At 33.8% G+C, this 19,612-nt stretch overlaps 1 protein-coding gene across 4 annotated transcripts in view; it reads left to right on the top strand.

The window, feature by feature from the left end:
- Ddr (discoidin domain-containing receptor 2) overlaps window positions 1-19,612 on the top strand; it is a 234,706-nt gene that overhangs the window by 194,235 nt on the left and 20,859 nt on the right. For all 4 annotated transcript variants that reach the window (XM_070650845.1, XM_070650846.1, XM_070650847.1 and 1 more), the window contains 3 exons: window positions 4,724-5,240; window positions 5,413-5,661; window positions 6,642-6,734. In XM_070650845.1, the coding sequence (XP_070506946.1) occupies window positions 4,724-5,240; window positions 5,413-5,661; window positions 6,642-6,734 (859 nt within the window). The remainder of the gene's footprint in view (window positions 1-4,723; window positions 5,241-5,412; window positions 5,662-6,641; window positions 6,735-19,612) is intronic.

Here is a 19,612-nt window from a genome sequence, read left to right as displayed (position 1 = left end):
CATGTCTCATTTTATCATTATCATCATTATTATTATTGCTGTGTGTACATAAATACACAGACTCATATGTGGGCTTCAGAAAGCGATTATCTTTTTAATTATCGCCTCTGTCATGTACGTTAATCTCTTTTACTTATCTATAGCCCTATCAACAATCTTTAATATCATGGACATTAGTGTCTTTGCAATTTTAATAAATTATGAAGCTGGTTTAAGACATTGTAAGTAAATGGAGTGGATTTACGCATCAAATAATGTCGAGAGAAACTTTTGAGTTATGGACATGATTGATTGATGGAAAATGTTGATGCTTTGTGGATTTTGTGACTTTTTGGGGAGCTTTGTGACTTAAAATGGCTATTTTTCAAACAATTATTAGGAGAAAATTAACAGAAAAATCAGAACTTTCAGATTTCTAATCAACCAAGGTTCGAGTCCTAAGGTAACATGAAGTTTTAAACTTATTCCATTTAGTCGTTTTTTACAGATTTTTTTTGCACTTAATTCCAATCATTTAAATCGCATTCAAAATCAATCAACAGCAACCTCGAGCCACATAACTATCACGTCTAATCCATAGAAAATGCACATTATTTAAATAATTATTAAAATGCTCCTCACAAATGCATTCATAAATACAAAATTCCACCTCATATCCAATCCTTATTGAAGTCTTGTGCAAAGATCAGTCATAAATCACAACATTCTTCATCTACATTCTATCATAATAAGATTTATGTCTCTTCACATTGCATTGTTGATACGAAAATATCATATGCATGTCATGTCCTTCACATATATATACACCATACAACACAATAAATGTGCAATCTTGAAGCATTATTTTCATCATCTTATCTTATCGTCGTCATCACCATCATCATCAACACATGAGGAATGAAAAAAAAGAAAATAAGCAGTGAGGAAGAAAGATAGTGAGGAGGTTGAATAATGATGGAAGTGAAAAAAAGAACAAGAATTAACTTTTGTGTGTTGATGATGTTATCATGGAATTAGGCTTGAGGTGAAAGTTGTAATTCAATGGGAATTGAACTTGAGTATTTTGTGGATTTTTGACTATTTACAGATTTATTGGGCCTTAATTAAGTAGAATTGACTAAATTTGAACTTTATAAGGCCATATGTCTATCTTCTTGATCCACTTCATCTCTGTTTGATCCTATTGGCTCCGGTGTAGCCCTTTCTACATATATAAGCAGCTCTCTTTCTTGGAAGGACCTTCTGTCTCTCTATAGAAGCCTATTTCAATATACTGGGAATTATTTCTTACTTTAGTCTTCTTAAGAAACCTTAAGCTATCCAATAGATCCTCTATCCTTAAACAAGACCCTCTTCCTCTCTATAAGACCCTCCTACTCTCTACCTGACCCTATATTCTTCTATTTAGCCCTCATTTCATCTCTACTAATCCTCTCTACTCCGATAGGATCGTCCTTACCTCTATAGGATTGTAACTTTGTCCATAGACTCACCTTAACCTTACAGACATAGATCATACTCTCATGATACAGAAATATCACCAGGGTACCTAAAATCGGTCTCTTTGTCTGTTAGGGTTACTTAATCTCCTTACATCCAAGTAGTATCCATGAACCAAAGTCATTGATATGCTATAAGGTGTGAAAAAAAAAAATATTCCATCAGTAAGCAAAATAAAAGAAGAAGCACAAATAATACTCCATACTTTATTGTTATTTCCATTGCACATTTCATATAAAAGCATTTGCAATTCACATAAGTGGATTATGCAGATGGAAACAGCTATGCATGTATAAAATTTATTTTATACATAAATGCTGAAAATACCTTAACATTCTCTCACATTCTCGGAGACAATTTTCGAGCGAGTTCAAAGTTCAGCTTTCTTGTTCTTGAAAATGCACACTTAATAAATCTTAGTCAACATTGAGCTAAAGGTGCTGCATACGATACTGTGTCAGGAGTTTAAAAAAAAAACCTGCATAAAATATGTGAGCCACTGCCATTAAAATTATTATGACATGCATAAATCTTCAAATGTAAAATATTTGGATTAACAATGTTGAACAGTTTGAGTGATAAATTAAATGGAGTGAATATTGCTGGAGCTTATAAATTATGTCATCTTGAGTGGAATTTGGAGCTTTATTGTTGCAGGCTAAATGATTAAAATAATTTTGAAAAAAATAAATAATGTTGTAAAAAACATTAAAAATACATACAAAAAATACGATTTAATTAATTTACATAGGAATCGAACCTGAGACATGTAAGTCTTCAACTTTTCAGTTCTCTTCAATCAAATTTGAGCAATTTTAACGAATAAAAGATTTGCTAAAATTGAAAGACTTTTTAAAATAGAAATAATTTTAAATTAGAGACCAATCACTAATTGAACGTGATCATGGGGACAGACTTACTTCGCTGGTCGTACAGATCAATTGTGATCCATGACTTCCCAGGAGTCGTTTGAAGCTGGCTCTATTGTTGGCTTCCACTTGCCAATTTCTAAGGGGACTAACAAGGAGTGGATTTACTCTCCTTGCCAAGGGGACAGACAAGGACAGTGAATGCAGCCAAAACAATAGAAACTCCAAGGATTCCATTGTTAAATTTTGAAAAATTCAGAGAAAAAGTTCAATATTTTGTAACGTTATAAGGAACCGTTCAGTTATTACGTATAGTTCTAGATGGAATGGGGATGGGGTAAGGGATTGGGTTTGTAGTCGATGGTAAGCCTCGACACACTGCAAACAGTTTCATACATTTGTAACCCCACAAACATGCTTACTGGGCATAAATATGCCACTTACTACATCCAAAATCACTTCATATCCGCAATTTTAATTTTAAACTTTAATTCAACTTATATCCAACAAATAAATCAATACAATTCAATATGTACACAAAAAACTTTTTTTTTATATACATAAATCTCAATGAACTGCTTCATAATGCTCCTCAAATTTCATGCTTCATGTACATGTGGTTTTCCACTTGATTTAAAAATGATTAATCGGCACTTTAAAGGCGTTCATATATGATGTAATATAGTATGCTATCCAAAAATAAAAAACTTTATATCGTTTGAAGACAAAAGATCTATGTAGCTAGAGCGTAAGATATTGAAAAATAAACATTTTTTTTTTGAATCGAGTAAAAAGTAAAAAAAGCTTCAAAGAAGGAACAAAAAATAATTTTCCATTCAATCTATTTTTCTTTCTTTTGAAAAATGTTTATAATGCAATGTCGAAATTCTATTAAATTGAAGAGGGGGGAAGCTGAGAGATGAGGAAAAAGTTTTGGCACACATAGTAAAACATGAAAGCACAAAAGATCTATAGACAAATGAAAAATATGTCCAAGGGGTGGGAATTGATGGAATTTTTTGGGTATGATCTATAATGTGTTATTTCTTGACTAGTCTGGCAAATTCTGGGTGCAAGTCTATGTTTGACTGTTGAGGGAAGCTAAGGTTCAACAACATAAAGTATAGTGACCCGCAGCATGAAGTCGATTCAGATTTTGTAAGAAAAAGTCGTGTCATTACGACTTGACCCCATTCTCCGATGAAAATACAGCTAATGTACCCAAAATCATACAAAGCCCCCACCTCCCCCAAAAAACCTACTTCCACTACCAACAACACCCTCCCCTTCAAGTCACCTCACCTTGCAAAACCCTCTCACTCTTTTTCCATTTATCTATCCATCCATCTATCTATCTTTTCCAACAGCAGCTGGTATGAACATAGATAGCAGTCTTCTACACAATGAAAATCTTCTTTTTACTCCAGTTTTTAAGGGAACTTATATTGTAATGCTTTTGCTTTACTTTACCACAAATTTTCCCTTCATTCATATTGGAAAATCGTTTTATCTTAAAAAAAACTATCACTGCGTGTAGATTGCTTGTTGTTACATCCCTGGTGGGGATTTTTTGGGGAGATATTTTGATGTAGTTTTGATTTGATGGGGGTTAGGAATGAGTTGGACATTGGTATTAGGTATGAATTTGTGTTTTAGGGTTGGATCTAACATTTAATCACTTGAAAGGCTCTATGTCTACCTGATTGGACTAAAATACATCAGAACTAGTCATTAACTGGACATCAACTAGTTATAACATATTTTTGACCCCTCGGGGTATGCAACTACTCAATAAGTCGACATAAGACTCCCGGCCAACACAAGACTCAATTTGACAGCTAACTGCAAGCCACACGGAGATTAGAGTCCATCCAAATTCAGTAGATCTTTAATAAATCAGTTTTAATTTTTGCATGACTCTTCCATGTGCCAAAAAAAGGACACATTGAACTCTGTGTGCAAAATCAATAAAAAAGTCCATACATTATTCAATTTAAATCTGTGCCAGAAAAAAACATCCCAAAGGGATCACGTCACACATCGCTTTTAGAATTCACTTAAAATCCATTCGAACTTACAAAATGCTTCGTCGCAGTCGGTACGTAACAAAAAAGGAGCAAAAGAGCTTATTTTGAAAAGAGCTATAAAGATTTATTTGATATTTTTTATGTGCCAACCAACTTCCGTATTTACTATTTTTTTTATATACAGCAATGCCATGTGTAAGTCACATAACTTGTTGTTATTTCCTGTTGTTTTTACAATTTATTTTTCAATATCAAGGCAGCAGCATGAACCGAAAAAATATGTATTTTTTTGTCCACAATTTTTTCAATATCTCGCATCACTTTCAGATGTTCCTGATATTGTTTGCCAAGATTACGCGGTACCACATATGGAAAATTTATTGCCAAAAATGCCAGGTGGTTATATCGGTGTACGTTTGACACCGCCATTGAATAATATATTTCCAAAACCACCTAAAGTACCACCACCGCCACTAAACCAGGAAAAGTATTATGCGGCAACACAAATATGTTCAAGTAAACCACCCGGTACAATGACACTCAATGGACACATACTCAGCAGCTCAAATACAATGAATAATAATAGTATGAAGACGAGTAGTAATCATAGTAATACAAATAGTAATGGATCAAATACAACAGTATCATTAGATGGACGTAATGGATGCATAACACCGACAACGCCATTAAATCATCATCTCAACTCATATAGTGACTTTGATACACTCCTCATGGATGATGAGGTGCAATTGAAGGAATTTCCACGTGATAAATTGGTCATTGTTGAGAAGCTTGGATGCGGAATGTTTGGGGAGTTGCATTTGTGTGAAACAAAGGGACTCACGTAAGTTATATCCAAAATTAAATTTAAAAAAATTTGAAAAAAAATAAAATTTGACTTAAATACTTAGGATTCGAACCTTAGTTTGCAAACTATTTTTAAAAATTAACAAAATTCGTATAAAAATTATTTAAACAATTTACTAATTTAACATCAAAACCTTTAAACCTTCCAGATCAAACCTTGTTGCCGTCTCAACCCTCCGACCAGGTGCATCCGAAACAGTAAAAAAAGAGTTTCGATCAAAAGCAAAACATATGGGTCGACTAAATGATCCAAATGTTATGAAGCTTATCGGTGCATGCTTAAAGGATGAGCCAATATGCATTGTATTGGATTATAAATATAGTAGTGATTTAAATCAATTTTTACAAGAGCATATTGCTGAAACGGGTCCAGTTTGCATTCAAAATAATTCATTAAGGTAAGGATTGGTTTTTATGGAGTGTGAGTGGATGTATGGGGTGTGTAGGGACTGGGGGTTGTGAAAAAATGGAAATTCTAGTCAAGAATTTGAAATTTTAAAGATATTCAAGAATTTCGGATGAAATACCCCAACCTTGTTCATCACATTTGAAATTTTCCATTAAAAATCGCATAATCAACATCAATAACCCTCAACATCAATAAATAAAGCACTTTTTCCTCTCATAATTCTCCTGACATTCCAGACAATCAGTGAAAATGCCCCAAATGCTTGTCTTTTTCATCTCATCTCTCCTGTGAATTATCCATCCATTCTCTATCAATTTATTTTCCCTCCTTTTTCTTGCAAATATGGATGAAAATTAAATTTTTAATAAAATGATAGTCATATCCATTGAACTCTCTATGTGAATCCTCTATCTTTTATAATGGCAAAGCAGAGTAAAAAAAGGCAACAACAAAAAAGGGTTCATTTCTGGCCATCTATGAAGAGCAATGGATTGTCTATCGGATAGAAATATTGAAAAAGTTGAATGAGTTAAGGATGGATTGATAACGGAAGTGAATGGGGCGATTTTTGGAGAAAAAATGTTGAATTTGAAAGAAATTTTTACATACTTCACAAGAGAATGTTTCATTGAAAGTTTAGATTTTTTCATAAAATTTGATCAAAATTTACATACTTCACAAGAGGATGTTTCATTGAAAATTGAAATTTTGCATGAAATTTGATCAAATTTTACATACTTCACAAGAGAAAAATTCTTCGAAAATTTCAATCTATGCAATTCATTTGATCACTTCTAATGCCTAACATACCATTTAAAAATCCAGCATGAAAAATATGGACCAAAGAAATCAATTTCTATTAAACTTTCATGTCCTGTATGAATGTGCATATATGCCCCTGCAAGTCTCTACGTCTATGATATGTTATTGAATTAATAATATCTCTTTTTTTATTTCTTCCTACGTCAGCTATGGATGTTTGATTTATATTGCAACACAAATCGCTTCTGGCATGAAATATCTCGAGCAAATGAGCTTCGTTCACAAAGATCTTGCAGCAAGGTAAGTGAAATATTATATATATTTTATATCCTCCGACTCATACATTGTATTCAATGTATGGAATCATAAGGAACGTTTATAATGTTGATGATGATGCTTGCAACTTGCAATTTCCATTCCATAGGATTTAAAAGTGACTTTAATAAATAAATAAATAAAAGTTGCAAGAAATAAAAATTGTAAAGTTTAAAGTTGCATTTTCTTCCTTCTGGCATTTTTCGTTGCAATCGGGAGGGAGAATAAGGAATGCATAAGAAGTAAAAGAAAATATAAATAAATATGTAATCATAAATTTTCCACTCCAAGAAATAGCGAAATTGTTGGGAGAATGGAGATAAAGCCATTATAAGGGGAATATGGGGATTCTTATCGGAGTCTATGATAAAATGGTGGAATTTTTTGGGAGATTGTAAGGAGATGGGGCAATGGGGGTAATTTAAAATGTTAGAAAATTAATTAATTAAGGTTAAATTGTGGGAAATAACTTCAAAAGTCATCCTTGAAAAATGGAGAATCCCTAAATATTGTGAGTTTGTATGGCGACTTACTCAGGTCAATGAACTTAATTTTAACCAGAGTCTCATTTGTAGGGTTCGTCTAGATGCGCAGGCCTGCAGTTTTCTGCATCTATGCATCTATGCGCATTTAGTTTTGGAAAACTCTACTCATTTGGCAATGCTTTACTAAATATGTGGCTTAATAATATAGTTTTTAAAGTACTCAGCCTTATGAGCTGGAGGTACTGCTGACTATTAATCTGTTATATTCGTTTTCTTACTTCGCTGGTAATATAGATTAGCTATGGATCCATGGCATCTCTCATTTGACGTTCAAAACTGGCTCTATTGTTGGTTGCCCTATTGTACGACACCCCTTTAGACTCTCTGCAATTGCAAAACACGAATACACCATAAGATCTGATGTATCCAGTTGTAATTCGTGACTGTCTAACTAAGTTTCACAGTATTTATATCGAGAATATGACGTTGAAGCATGGCAGTTGCTAAGCTAATTCTAGCTTAAAATTCCAAAACTGCGCGTACATTACTTATAAGTGAATTATTCACATAAAAATTCCAGAAACTGAAGGATTTGAACCTTAAATGTCTGAAATTTCAATATGAGCTCTTAATTGACCAGTTCTTAACCAACTTAACCAAACTCAAGTCAATTCCAGCCTCTGCTAATTTGGCTAAAACACTTAATTATGTATCACTAAGAAATTAAGACCAAAGCAGACCAAAGCATCATCACAAAATAAATCAGACACACTTAATAACAAGCAAAAAAGTAAATTGAGCTCAAAAGGATTGCAAAAATTGTACAATTGTGCAGCATACTGTAACATAATTCCATAATTTCATTTAATTTAAATCCCCTTTTATAGTTTCATCTCTTTACTTCCATTGCCCTTTTATTAAAAAGGAGTAGATGGAGTTTAAAAATTATATTCGATACGATACTTAATATTATTTTTTCATAAGAAACTTTTTATTCACACACAAAAGTTCCAAAAGGAAATTGTGCAGTTGCACAGGATCATTTTTCGATTTAGTCTTTATGATATTAAGACGACGAGAGTCTTTAACAGCACAAGATTTTTTTATTTACGATTTAAACATGTCGCTGTGCACTTTTTCCTTGCAATTTTCCAAACGAAGCTTAAAAGTACATAAATTTGCTGTGCTCTTTTGCACTCTTACATTACTATTTAAAAGAAAAAATTTTACAAGTACATGGAATGATGATGATGACGACGATGGAGTGAGAGACACGAGAAAATATGGCGGAAAAAGAATGGAAAAACACATTGAAAATTTAATTTAACTTTTGCATAATTGAATTTCAACAAACTTTTTCATCGCACAAAATTTACTTGCTAACAGCATTGGCTTTGGCTCCTTCTCTCTCTCACTCTCTTTTGTTACTGACTCAGTTCTTTTTGTACATCTCTGTATTTTTGTTTCCTTACTCACTCACTTGAGTTTTGTCTCATTTCAAATTGTACAAAAAAGACATTTTAAAGTTTTTCCCTTGTGCTGTTTCTTGCTTCCATTTTTCGATTTGTTGTGGATTGAGTTACTTTTTTGATGAATGCAGTGAGGTTTGGGGAGTGGGAAAGTAATTAAGAAATGAGAAAGTTGGACGCAAAGTTTAGTAAAATTAAATGAGTTTGAAGAATTTTTTTGGGAATTGATTGGATATACTATTGATGCTGACCAAATTCTAGATAGTGTTATTGGCTGTCACACAAAGTATGGACAGTGGTTTTCTCAGTATTATTATTGCTTACTTACTTCCTTGGCTGGGATGAACGTTGGCCCATTGCCGTATTTAAAGAATGTCTGTAGACAGCTCTATCTTTTGATAACTCCTGCCAATTATTGAGTCAATTACTGCCCGATATTGAGAACTCTAGCGTCTTTATCAACACATCCAATCCAGGACACAGAATTACTATAAAACCTTTATTATGAGTTGCTCATATTCAATTTATTAAGAAATCTACTGAACCGAATAGCACAAAACGATTAATTAGTCAAAAATTTGGAAAGCTAGACTCTGACATGCTGCTGGATTCGGTTTAATTCCGGTCCTATCTCAGAGCAAAGCCGAGTTATTGTCGGATTTATGATCGTTATACTGACTTGTACTAGCTATTCAGATGATACTTAATTTGTCAGTATAATCATCAATCAAACCATCATAAAATTGCAATATTATCAGCATTCGATGTGTCTAGTTGGAGTTACGGTGACCTAGCTGAGCTTTAGATTCTTCATTGAGTTACTTACTTACTTACTTCATTGGCTGGGGTGCACGAGGGCCCATTGCCGCGCGTAGGTAATGTCTAATGACAACTCTATCCTTCGAAACCTTCTGCCAGTTCGGGATATTTATGACTCTAGCGTCCTTTTTAACACATCCAAGTAGAGCTTCACTTGGTTGATTCTTATAACACCAAAAAGAACTAGAGATTGAAGCAAAATTGAGTTCGTCATAGTTCGTTAAGATTCCATTTAAATTTGTATGAAATTTTATACTTCACAAGTGCCAACAGTAAAGAATTCCAAGCTAATTTTAAACGGTTTTTGATAAACCAAAGTGAACTTAAGTCGACTTTGACCTCTGATAAGGACTCATGATATAAAGACAAAGACTCTAAACTTCCCATCTGAATCTAAAGACCCCTCAGCCTGTTAAATATGTACACCCCTGTTCACATTAGTTTTTCTCAATTAATTATTCAAATGACGCTGGCAAAAAGAGCAAACAATCCAAAAATAGCAAAGAAAATGAAGAAACAAACTTCTTATTCCTTTCCTTTTATTTTGCATAGCAAAAAAAGGAAGAAAATTTACATATATTGAAACACAATATCACACCAACCAGCAACAGTGTATGATAATTGACACGACTTGAGGAAGTAAAAAAAAATTTTGAAGCGTGCCTTGAAAATTGAATTCATGTAACAGATGGAATATTCTTTATTGTTAATATGAAAAACTTCACAATTGGAAATGAAAAAAAGGCAGAAACTTTTTTTCCCTTCTGAAAATTTTCATTTTCAAGCACACAAAAAAATGAGGAATAAAAATCATAAAAATTTATTAGAAATCATAAAATCAGCAAGTGCTTTCTTTTTGTGGGTAAAATTAAATTTCAGTATTACACGATATTTCGCTTTGCTTAACTCAATTTTTTTTCTTTTTTGGTGACAATAATCATTTCTTATCGTACTTATTATTCTTCTCAAGGTTTAGTCAACTAGAAATGAATGTGAAAACGGAAGGAAAACCTTTGGTTTTTATCGTAGAGATTATTCTTGCTGGTTGGGGTGGGTTAGGGGTTGTTTTAGGGGTATAGGAGAGCTTGAAGTAGACTCTAATCGACTCTTCTTAATTAGATCAGCAAGAAGTAGTTTTACGTTTGGAGATCGAGGTCTGGATGCCGAAATCTCGGGTTTCATCTAGCCAACCAGTCAGTAAGCCTAAATGTTTTATTAAGCGCCCTATTTAATGGTCTTACATACTTCAGCTCTATCCTTCGAATTCTTCTTCCAATTCAAGCTAATTTAATGGTCTTAAAAGCGTATTTTTTAGATGAGAAAAAGTCACGTGAACGGCCAGAGAACTAATGGAAAGAAACTGTCAATCGAGATAGAATTGCATCTGGAATCATTACTTTACTTCCTTGGCTAAGGCGCACGGGGACCCATTGCCGCATTTAGAACTCGTTAAAAGCTGGATCTGTCTTTAGATAACTTCTACCTGTTTCTAATTCCTCAGGAAAGTTCTAAAGAGTCCCAGCTCTATCACCCTATTTGGCTAGATATCGAAACCTTCTGGATCACATCTGTTCGGGATATTAAGAGCTCTAGATCGTCTCTCAAAATTGAGCATGTTCAATTATATTGATTGAATCTACTCTTAAGCTCGTTCAATTAGATCTGCATGCTCTATCGTCTTATTTTGGTATCCTGAATAGCACAAGTCGGTCAATTAATCCGAAATTCGGCACCTAGTCAGCGTGACTCTGACATGATTCTGAAACTGAATCAAATCCGACACCAGTCTAGCATGACTCTGATATGGCACCAGATTTAAATTGAATCTGACACCAAGTTAGAGCCAAACCGTGTCTAAGCCTCAATTTTCGATCAATAATTTCCCAACAATCCCCAGATAGAATTCACACCTGAATTCACATTCTTTTTTTTTAAATCCTCTCAAAACTTTATACATTTCCCATTATTATTCATAAACTTACTAACAATCACAATTAATCTCCACAGCCAGACATTTTTTATTTCCACTTATCATAATTTATTCTATATCCAACTTTTAATTGCAAATACTTTTAATAACAAAAATTTTCTTTTTTTATTGATATTATTGCCAAAGCACATGGCAATAACTTTTATATTCCATAATACTAAATCTTTTTCACTTATTAAAAAAATATGAGAAATTTATTAAAATTTTTTTTGAGAGTTCTTATTAATACTTGAATGAGTAGCAAGAAAGAGGAACAAAAATTTTTAGGCAATAAATTTTAACGAAAGGTTTTCTTTTTTGGGGGGAGGAATAAGAAGATGGAAGTAAAAAAAAATTGAAATGCAAGAGAGAAATCCTTTCCTTATTTAATATCGCTTTTTCATTTCCTCTTCCTCATTTCGTTTTGAGCCGCTTGAGAATATCTCTTTTTTTGTCGATACGCGTGGATGCTGGGGATGAAAAATATTTGAAAATTAAGATAATTCTTGAGACTTTTGTGTATAATAGGTAGATATAGTCCTGGATTACGTTTTATAATGTCTAATATTGAAGATATTGTATAATGCAGAGACATAGGTAGTTGGGGTACTGGGGAGAGTGTTGATATTGAGATATAGTGAGGTTGTCTTGAATTTGAAGGTGTCTTGAAGTCTGAGTTCTGTCTTGAGCTTTTGAAGTCGAGGCATTGACCCCTAAGTGACGCATTATGTCGTTGAAGGCGTCAATGCATTATTTGTGACATGTTGATGACGTCAAGTGACCATTATATGACGATGAGTACTATGTTAAAATCATGTGATTTATTGCTTGGAACAGGTCGGATGAGTATCCTTAAATGCCAGCAAAGCTGCTGTGCTTAACTGTTTAATTTATTCTTTATGAAAGTACACAAACTACAACTAGTATTTAGCTTTTAATGACTCCTGAAATGTAAAGAAATCCATGAAAATTCAATTGTGAACCCAAATAGGATGGTCCATGTGATCCTGTCGTTGTATTAACGGTAAGACACAAAACTGCCTTGACGGCATCTGACGGTGGATTCTGATTCATATTAACTGATAATTCAGATTTTTTTCCAGTCCACCATATTCTGAGAATACGTCTATAGCAGCGATTCACAAAAACCCGTAATTTTTGTTGTATGTCTGTAGTTACGAGCCAAGTCTCGCAACCATAAAGCAGTACCGACTTGACACATGCATTGAAGATCTTCATCTCCAGTGACTTGCTTATGATGGTGGATTTCCATATGTTTGAGAGTCTCATAAATGCAAAAATTTAGGTTTCACACCCACTTACAGCTTTATACATGCAATCATCACTTCAATCGGTGCATCACACCCAAAACTACCCCATATCCTTTCAAAAATCAAGTTTCCTTTCATCCTCTAAAAGCTCTATTAATACCAACTTCATCAACACCTCATCTTCACACACATTCCATCCATTAAGCTAACCAAAATCCATCTTAACCAGCCCACAAAAAAATACCAGAACCAAAGAACAGGAAAATAACAAAATAATTAAGTTTTAATTGAAAATTATCTGCCTGAAAGAAGAAATTTTTTTTTTGCTGCTGTTCAGCATGGAAAGTCATTTTTGGTTTTCTCTCATCCGACTATCCATATACACAAAAAAAACAGCTCATAGCTCATCCGAGTAGTACGAAAAAAAAAGCGGAAGAAGGAGTGAGAAGCAGCACAAAAAAAAAATTGTATAATGTAGATAAAGCACATTCACAGGACTAAGAAGAATGGTCACGAAAAATACACAGATAAAAAAAAATATCCCCAAATGAAAGCATGAGCAGCAACAAGAGTAGTCACTGTTAGTTTCAACTAATTAACAGCTAATTAGGTTTTGGACTTTTAAAATTGTTAAAAATGGAGATGCGAAAATGGAAGTAAAAAAAACAGCACATACCAATGCACAGCGGTAGTAATGGTTGAGTCCCGTAAGAGGCAGCTCTCTTGACTTGCCATTGGATTTTTATTTATTTATTTGTTTGTGTAGCCTTTGTACAGCTCGTTTTTCACCATTTCTGTCAATTGACCATAATGGAGTTTGTTGTTTCGACTGTTTGTGCTACATTTTTTGTGGATTTTTTTTTTTTGGAAGGTGGTTTGGGTGCTGTTTTGATGAGGAAGTGAGGAACTTGGGAGAAAACGGATGTTTATCATTTTCAGTTGATTTTGCTTTAATTTGGAGCTATATTCTGGATATGTGGACTGTGAAAAATCGAATTGTCTTGACAATGAATACACCCGATATACAGACCGCGATGTCAGGTCTTATCATTATATATTGAAGCATTGGAAAGCCATTGAGTGGCTTCTAACGATTATGTTGTACCGCTTGGAATATAGTCTGGGAAATGTTAAGTTTCAGCATGCCAGCTGATATTCAAGATTAGTCCATTAGTTTGCATTAGACCTCGACTCCATGTACAATTTGATTCGACTTTATTCAAGCTCTGATACAATCCTAACGCTAAGAGCAAGCAAAGAGCTCTCGGGATATAGATTGAGATACTTCGCGATTGTTCTCGATTCAGTCTTGATCTTGAGAATTTTTTGAAGTCGAAAAATCGGAAGGCCATGCCTGTAAATTGGTCATTTATATCGAAATGATGTCTCTATTGCTGGCATGCTTACTTAATTGCTGTAACCATGGTTCTATGTAGAGCTAAGGTTACAACAAAAGACTTTCCAGTCTGACTCTGTTGCTGACTGTGTCATCTGGTTTGTACAAATTCTAATCCCAACTTCTGCTTTACTTCAGTGCCTTTCAAACTATTTCATTCGCGATGCTTACTTACTTGCTCTGCTGACCGTGCATATACAACTGTGATCAATGATCTCAATCAGTTGACGCCTAAAACTGACTCTTTTGCTGGCTGTTCTCTGCCAATTTCCAATACCAAGTGCTACACTGTCTCTACCAGCACAACCTTGCCATTTACAAATCAGATCATTTGCGACGCATTCATCAATGTCTTACAAAACCTTCAGAACACAATTGACTGTTCAAAATCAACCTAAATATCCAGCAACACTCAGATTAAGAGCCACATCACCTCATCATATCCACCTACAGTAATCTCTTCATTCTTCCACATCCACAAAATAATAATAAAACTTATATCCCCAACAGTGTATAAAAAGCTCTGAGGTCGAAAATTAATGAATGGACGGCAAATAGATAGACGGATATGCTTTTATTTATTATATCACATGCATTAATAAGTAAAAAACACAACGGAATGTCGAGACATGCAATCTACAGATAAACAAGGAAGGAACAAAAAATAATTATTTTAATGACATGCTGGAAAATCAAATTATGTGCACAAAAAAAAGGAACGGAAATAGACAGCAACTTGCACTTTGTGGTCATGTCATGATAATTATGTGGATAGAGAAAATGGATTGGCGTTTGACGGGAATTTATTTAAAGGCACAAGAGTTTGAGTTATTGGATATTTTCAGTTCAAACGGTTTGCCTACATGCCAGGGGCATCACAGCATCGACTTAATATACAAATTTTATTTCAATTTTTTGAATTTTCACCAAACACCACAGTGTAAATCCCACAAGAAGTCAAACGATAAAAATGCTAATTGAGAATTTTTCAGAGCCAACATCCGGAGGCCCACAGCATGCCAAAAATTACACATTTCAAAATATTTTTCACAGTTTGAACTTTTTTTTTCAAGTCACTTAAAAAATATTTTTTCCGTTCCTTTTTTGTTGCCATAAAAATCTAATCAAAAACCATCTGAACAGTTGTGACTGTCCATGAACACTTGTGATTTTTCTCAAACGAAAAACCCTTCGCGCATTTTTATTCATTTCTCAATACCCTTCGCGTCCGCATTGGAAGTAAAAAGCAAAAGCAAAAAAAGTCCCAGCAGGAGTTGAATAAACATTTGCGTTTTCATCGGCATTGCTACATCTTTCGAATGTTGAAACAACATACAAAAAAGTATTTCGGTCATTAATTTATGATCATTATCAGTTACGCACTGAGTGACTCGCACAGTGTGAATAATTTAATTATTGAAAATGCGATTTGGTGAATGTTTTTATGGATGATGAATTTTTGTTGCTCATGTGTTGGATGTGTGGTAATGTTTTAGGGGTCATTTAGGAATGATGTGGAGTGGGTGATGAGGATGAGGGGGTACGTAGGGGTGTGAGATGGTGTAGATACTTCAGGAATTGATGTTTTGTAGAGCTGGATTCAATTTAAACAGGCTGTCCACATTGCGTAACGCTTTTGGGGAAGTAGATGGGCCAAAAAGTCGATTTAACGCGTCACGTCATAGATTAACGACCCCAAAATGCTCTATTAATGGATATGACTATTTAATATGATTGCCATGCACGTTGGAAGGCTCACCATTCAAATCTTAAAGAACATACTTCATTTTCACCTATTCACACCTTAGTTCCGCATTTATCTAAACTAAACATGACTTTCCATTAAATCATAATACTCAATCCTGTATAATGCATTAAAATTCACCATTTCCTGCTATCAAAGCATACAAACGTCTCTAATTACTGCAAAAACTCACAACAAGCAAGCTCAAAAGTGAATAGAATAAAGAAAAAATCTTCAAAGAGTTTTTCTTTTCTGTTCTTCCTCTCCTTTGACAGTCATATTATTCCCAGAAATCCGCATTTAGGTACACACAGACAAACTCGTTCACTAATAGTCATGGATATATATCCAAAGCAGTCTCAAATGAGCAATAAATCTTCATGAAAATTTTTTTTCTATTCAACAACTTCAAAAAGAGAAATTTTTTTTTCAATATTTCTGTCTTTTATTAAATTTAACGCGGTTTATATGGATATGGGAATGTTTTTGGAGGTTTGTGGGATTTTGGAGAGGTAGTTAAGATGGTAGTTGAATAGCAATTAAGGCTTGTCGTGGAAAAATCGGTTTGAAGTGTAATAAAGTGAATTAAATCGGAATTTTGTACGAAGCACATGCAAAGGAGCAAGGATAGTTCTTAGCAGAGCTCGAATTCGACTCGGATTTTGTATGGAAAAGTCGACTCGATGTATAGAGTATTGCCTATACAAAATTCGAGTCGACTTCGAGCTCTGGTTCTTAGTTTTGATCAGAATAACTGATTTCTGGAGTGAATCCTTACTTTATCCTTATCTTAAAGGCACAAGGTGGTAAATAGTCAGAAAAAAGTGTCCTTTTCGTGTCCGTATGCAAAAGTGACTTTAACGTGATCAGGATTTAACCAAATTCCACTTGAAGTCAACGTCACGACGGCCTGAAGATGCTGTTGTCCAACTTGTTCACGCCGTGAGTCTGTCAGGTTATCATACTCTTGAGTAGTCACGTAAACCTCAATTTAAAACAGTTTTGAACTAAAATTCTCAATTTACTTAAAATCACGAATTATTACAGTCATAACATTCAAATTAACGACCCCCCAGCAATTGCATACCAACCAAAATCTGCGCTAATGAAACTAATTCGCGAAAATTCTATTCCATTCCTTTTTCAAATAGAGAATAAAAAAAAAATTTCAATAACAAAACACTCAAAAGCTCCCCGCATGATTCAACTTCCCTTTGTTAATCTTTGCTTTTATAATTTTATTTTATATTTTGTGGAAAAATTTTTCACTTCTAATTTTTTTTCTGCATGAAAAATACTTTTTTTTATATCTACACTCATTTTTATAACAAATAAATAACAAAAAGCAATTTCATGGCAACGAGTAAGGCACGATATGTGAATGAAAATTTTTTTCCTCATTTTTTTGTTGTTGCTGAATGTCGAGCTGAAATGATATGCAGTGTTGATGATGATTTTCCGTTCTCTAACAATGAGTAGGAAGTGGATGAGGAAGAGTTTCTTTTTTTGGTGTGGCTGTATAGAAAAATTTAATTTTTTTCGTCTATGAAATGAGAATTATTTTTTAATTTTTATGTTTTTATATTTTTGGAGAATTTAAGGAAATATTTGGGATTGTTTGAGGAATTTTATGCTGTTTTACTCTTGTTTTGGTGGATGTTTTGAGGGTTTGGGGTGGCTTTTTGGGAGTATAAAATGGTCAGTGAGAGTATCAATGATTTAAATTGAATTTTAAGTCAAAAATCCAGTCAAAATTCATCAAAACTCGAGTATTTTCAACTTTAAATGACATTCTTAAAGTAGCTCACAAACAACCTAAGTCAGAGGTTGGCAGCATGTGTGCCGCGGTACACTAATGTGTCGAGGCTTTGTCCTAATCAATAAAACTTCAAATAGCCCCAAAAAATCATTGAATTTTTTTCCAAAAATATCCCCAAAAAATGGCAATTTTCCATTTTACATCCCCAAAAAAACTCTTTCCATCATCCTGTTGCTACCATGAATTTAAACATAATAAATTTGTTGTCATGTAGCTGCAAATGATAACAAATAAAATATAAAATTTCTCTCGTTCCTTCTTTTCCGTTTCATCCTTTTTTTGTGTGAGCTACAAAACATAAAAGTGAATTAAATGGATGGTTGGAAGGAGGCATGAGGAAAAGTTAATATGAAAAAATGTGAATTATTTGACATATGTTCATTTTCATTGTGAGGAACAGGGAAAAAAATGTTTTGCAGCTATTGATGGAATGGGGTGGATGATGGTGTAAAATGATCAAATAGATAGTGCCTTTTAATGAAATTAAATAAAGGATTTTTAATGTTGCTTGAAGGAGTTTAATGTGTTGTTATGGCTGAATGATTGCAATTTTGGATAATGAGAGTTTAAGCTTGGTATTGGCAATTGGAAAAAGGCAGTCAGCGATAGAACTAGTTTTAGACGTCAATTGAGAGATGCCATGGATCATAGCTGATCTGTATGGCCAGTGAAGCTAGTAAGTAAGAGGATTCACACCGTACTAGCTCAATTTATTCACTGTATTACATGAAGTCCAATTGTCAACCATAAGAAATGTCTGAAGCTGGTTTTCTTATTTAAACTGGCATTTTGTGGCATTCAGGATAGTAAAGTCCTCTTTGTTGACTTCTTTATCGATCTTTTTAATGGAATACACTCGTAATTAGAGCATTGAATCAAAAAGTGTGCAGAATAAATTGAATTTTTGTGACAATTCAAACATGAATTAATGAGCTGCATTAGCTTAGTGCTGCAACTGTTTAGTCTTTAAAATAATCTGACTTAAGCGGTCAAGAGTTCGAATCTCAAGCAAAAAGAGGCTCTATAAAGATATTTAAGCCATATATGCAACTGTAAAAAAATTTTTTTTTGGCCTCAACCCCGAACGACACAATTCAGCAAGCTTCATTTTTACAATGCAGCCAGGGCAAGTTTGCACTCAATTCTAGCAAGATGATGTGCTGTCCGAGAACTAAAACCCTTAAAAATCCTACAAAAGATACATCCATAACCTTCAAAATCTCCATACAACCCAGCCTCAAACAACAATATCCATAAACCTGCATCATTTCCATCCAACTGAGCTCTTTAAACGTGACTAATGAAAATTGTTGTTTTTTTCTCTCCTATTTTCATGCTCTTTGCTATATACATCAAATTATAGATGCACATAAAACATGATTCAACAGAAAAATGATGATGATAATAGTCACAATATGCAATATGTAATACAGAGTGAATCCTATAGAAATACAGCATACACAAAGGGGATGTATGTATGGCCGTGACGAAAATGCAATAAATTTTTAAAAATGGAAGGGGACGAATAAGCAGCTATTACTTACATACTTGAGGGTTGTTTGTTTTCGCGCATTCATTGTGTAATCATTGAAAATTAAAACATCTGAGGACTCTCTCCTTTTGTGTCTGTATCTCTCACTTGTGCGTTTGTCGATCTGTTAATAATACAAATGAATATTTTTTGGAAGAGATTTAATATGCGGAATTAAATGAATTTAATCATGTCAAATTATATGAATGCATCAATGAAGGGAATTGAGGGATTAAAAGAGCTGATTTTTCATTTTTTGAAAGGTCTTTTGTGTCTGAATTAAAAGTGATTCCTCATTTTTTTACCTATTTTGCCGTGCCTACCCCTATAAAGGCACACAATTACCTTGCAAAAAAATCC

This window comes from Chironomus tepperi, unplaced genomic scaffold (assembly GCF_022539635.2).
Source record: "Chironomus tepperi strain 1889 unplaced genomic scaffold, CSIRO-AGI_Ctep_v1 contig_449, whole genome shotgun sequence".
In the NCBI taxonomy this organism is placed as follows: Eukaryota; Metazoa; Arthropoda; class Insecta; order Diptera; family Chironomidae; genus Chironomus; species Chironomus tepperi.
This window is presented reverse-complemented; position numbering and strand designations above follow the sequence as displayed.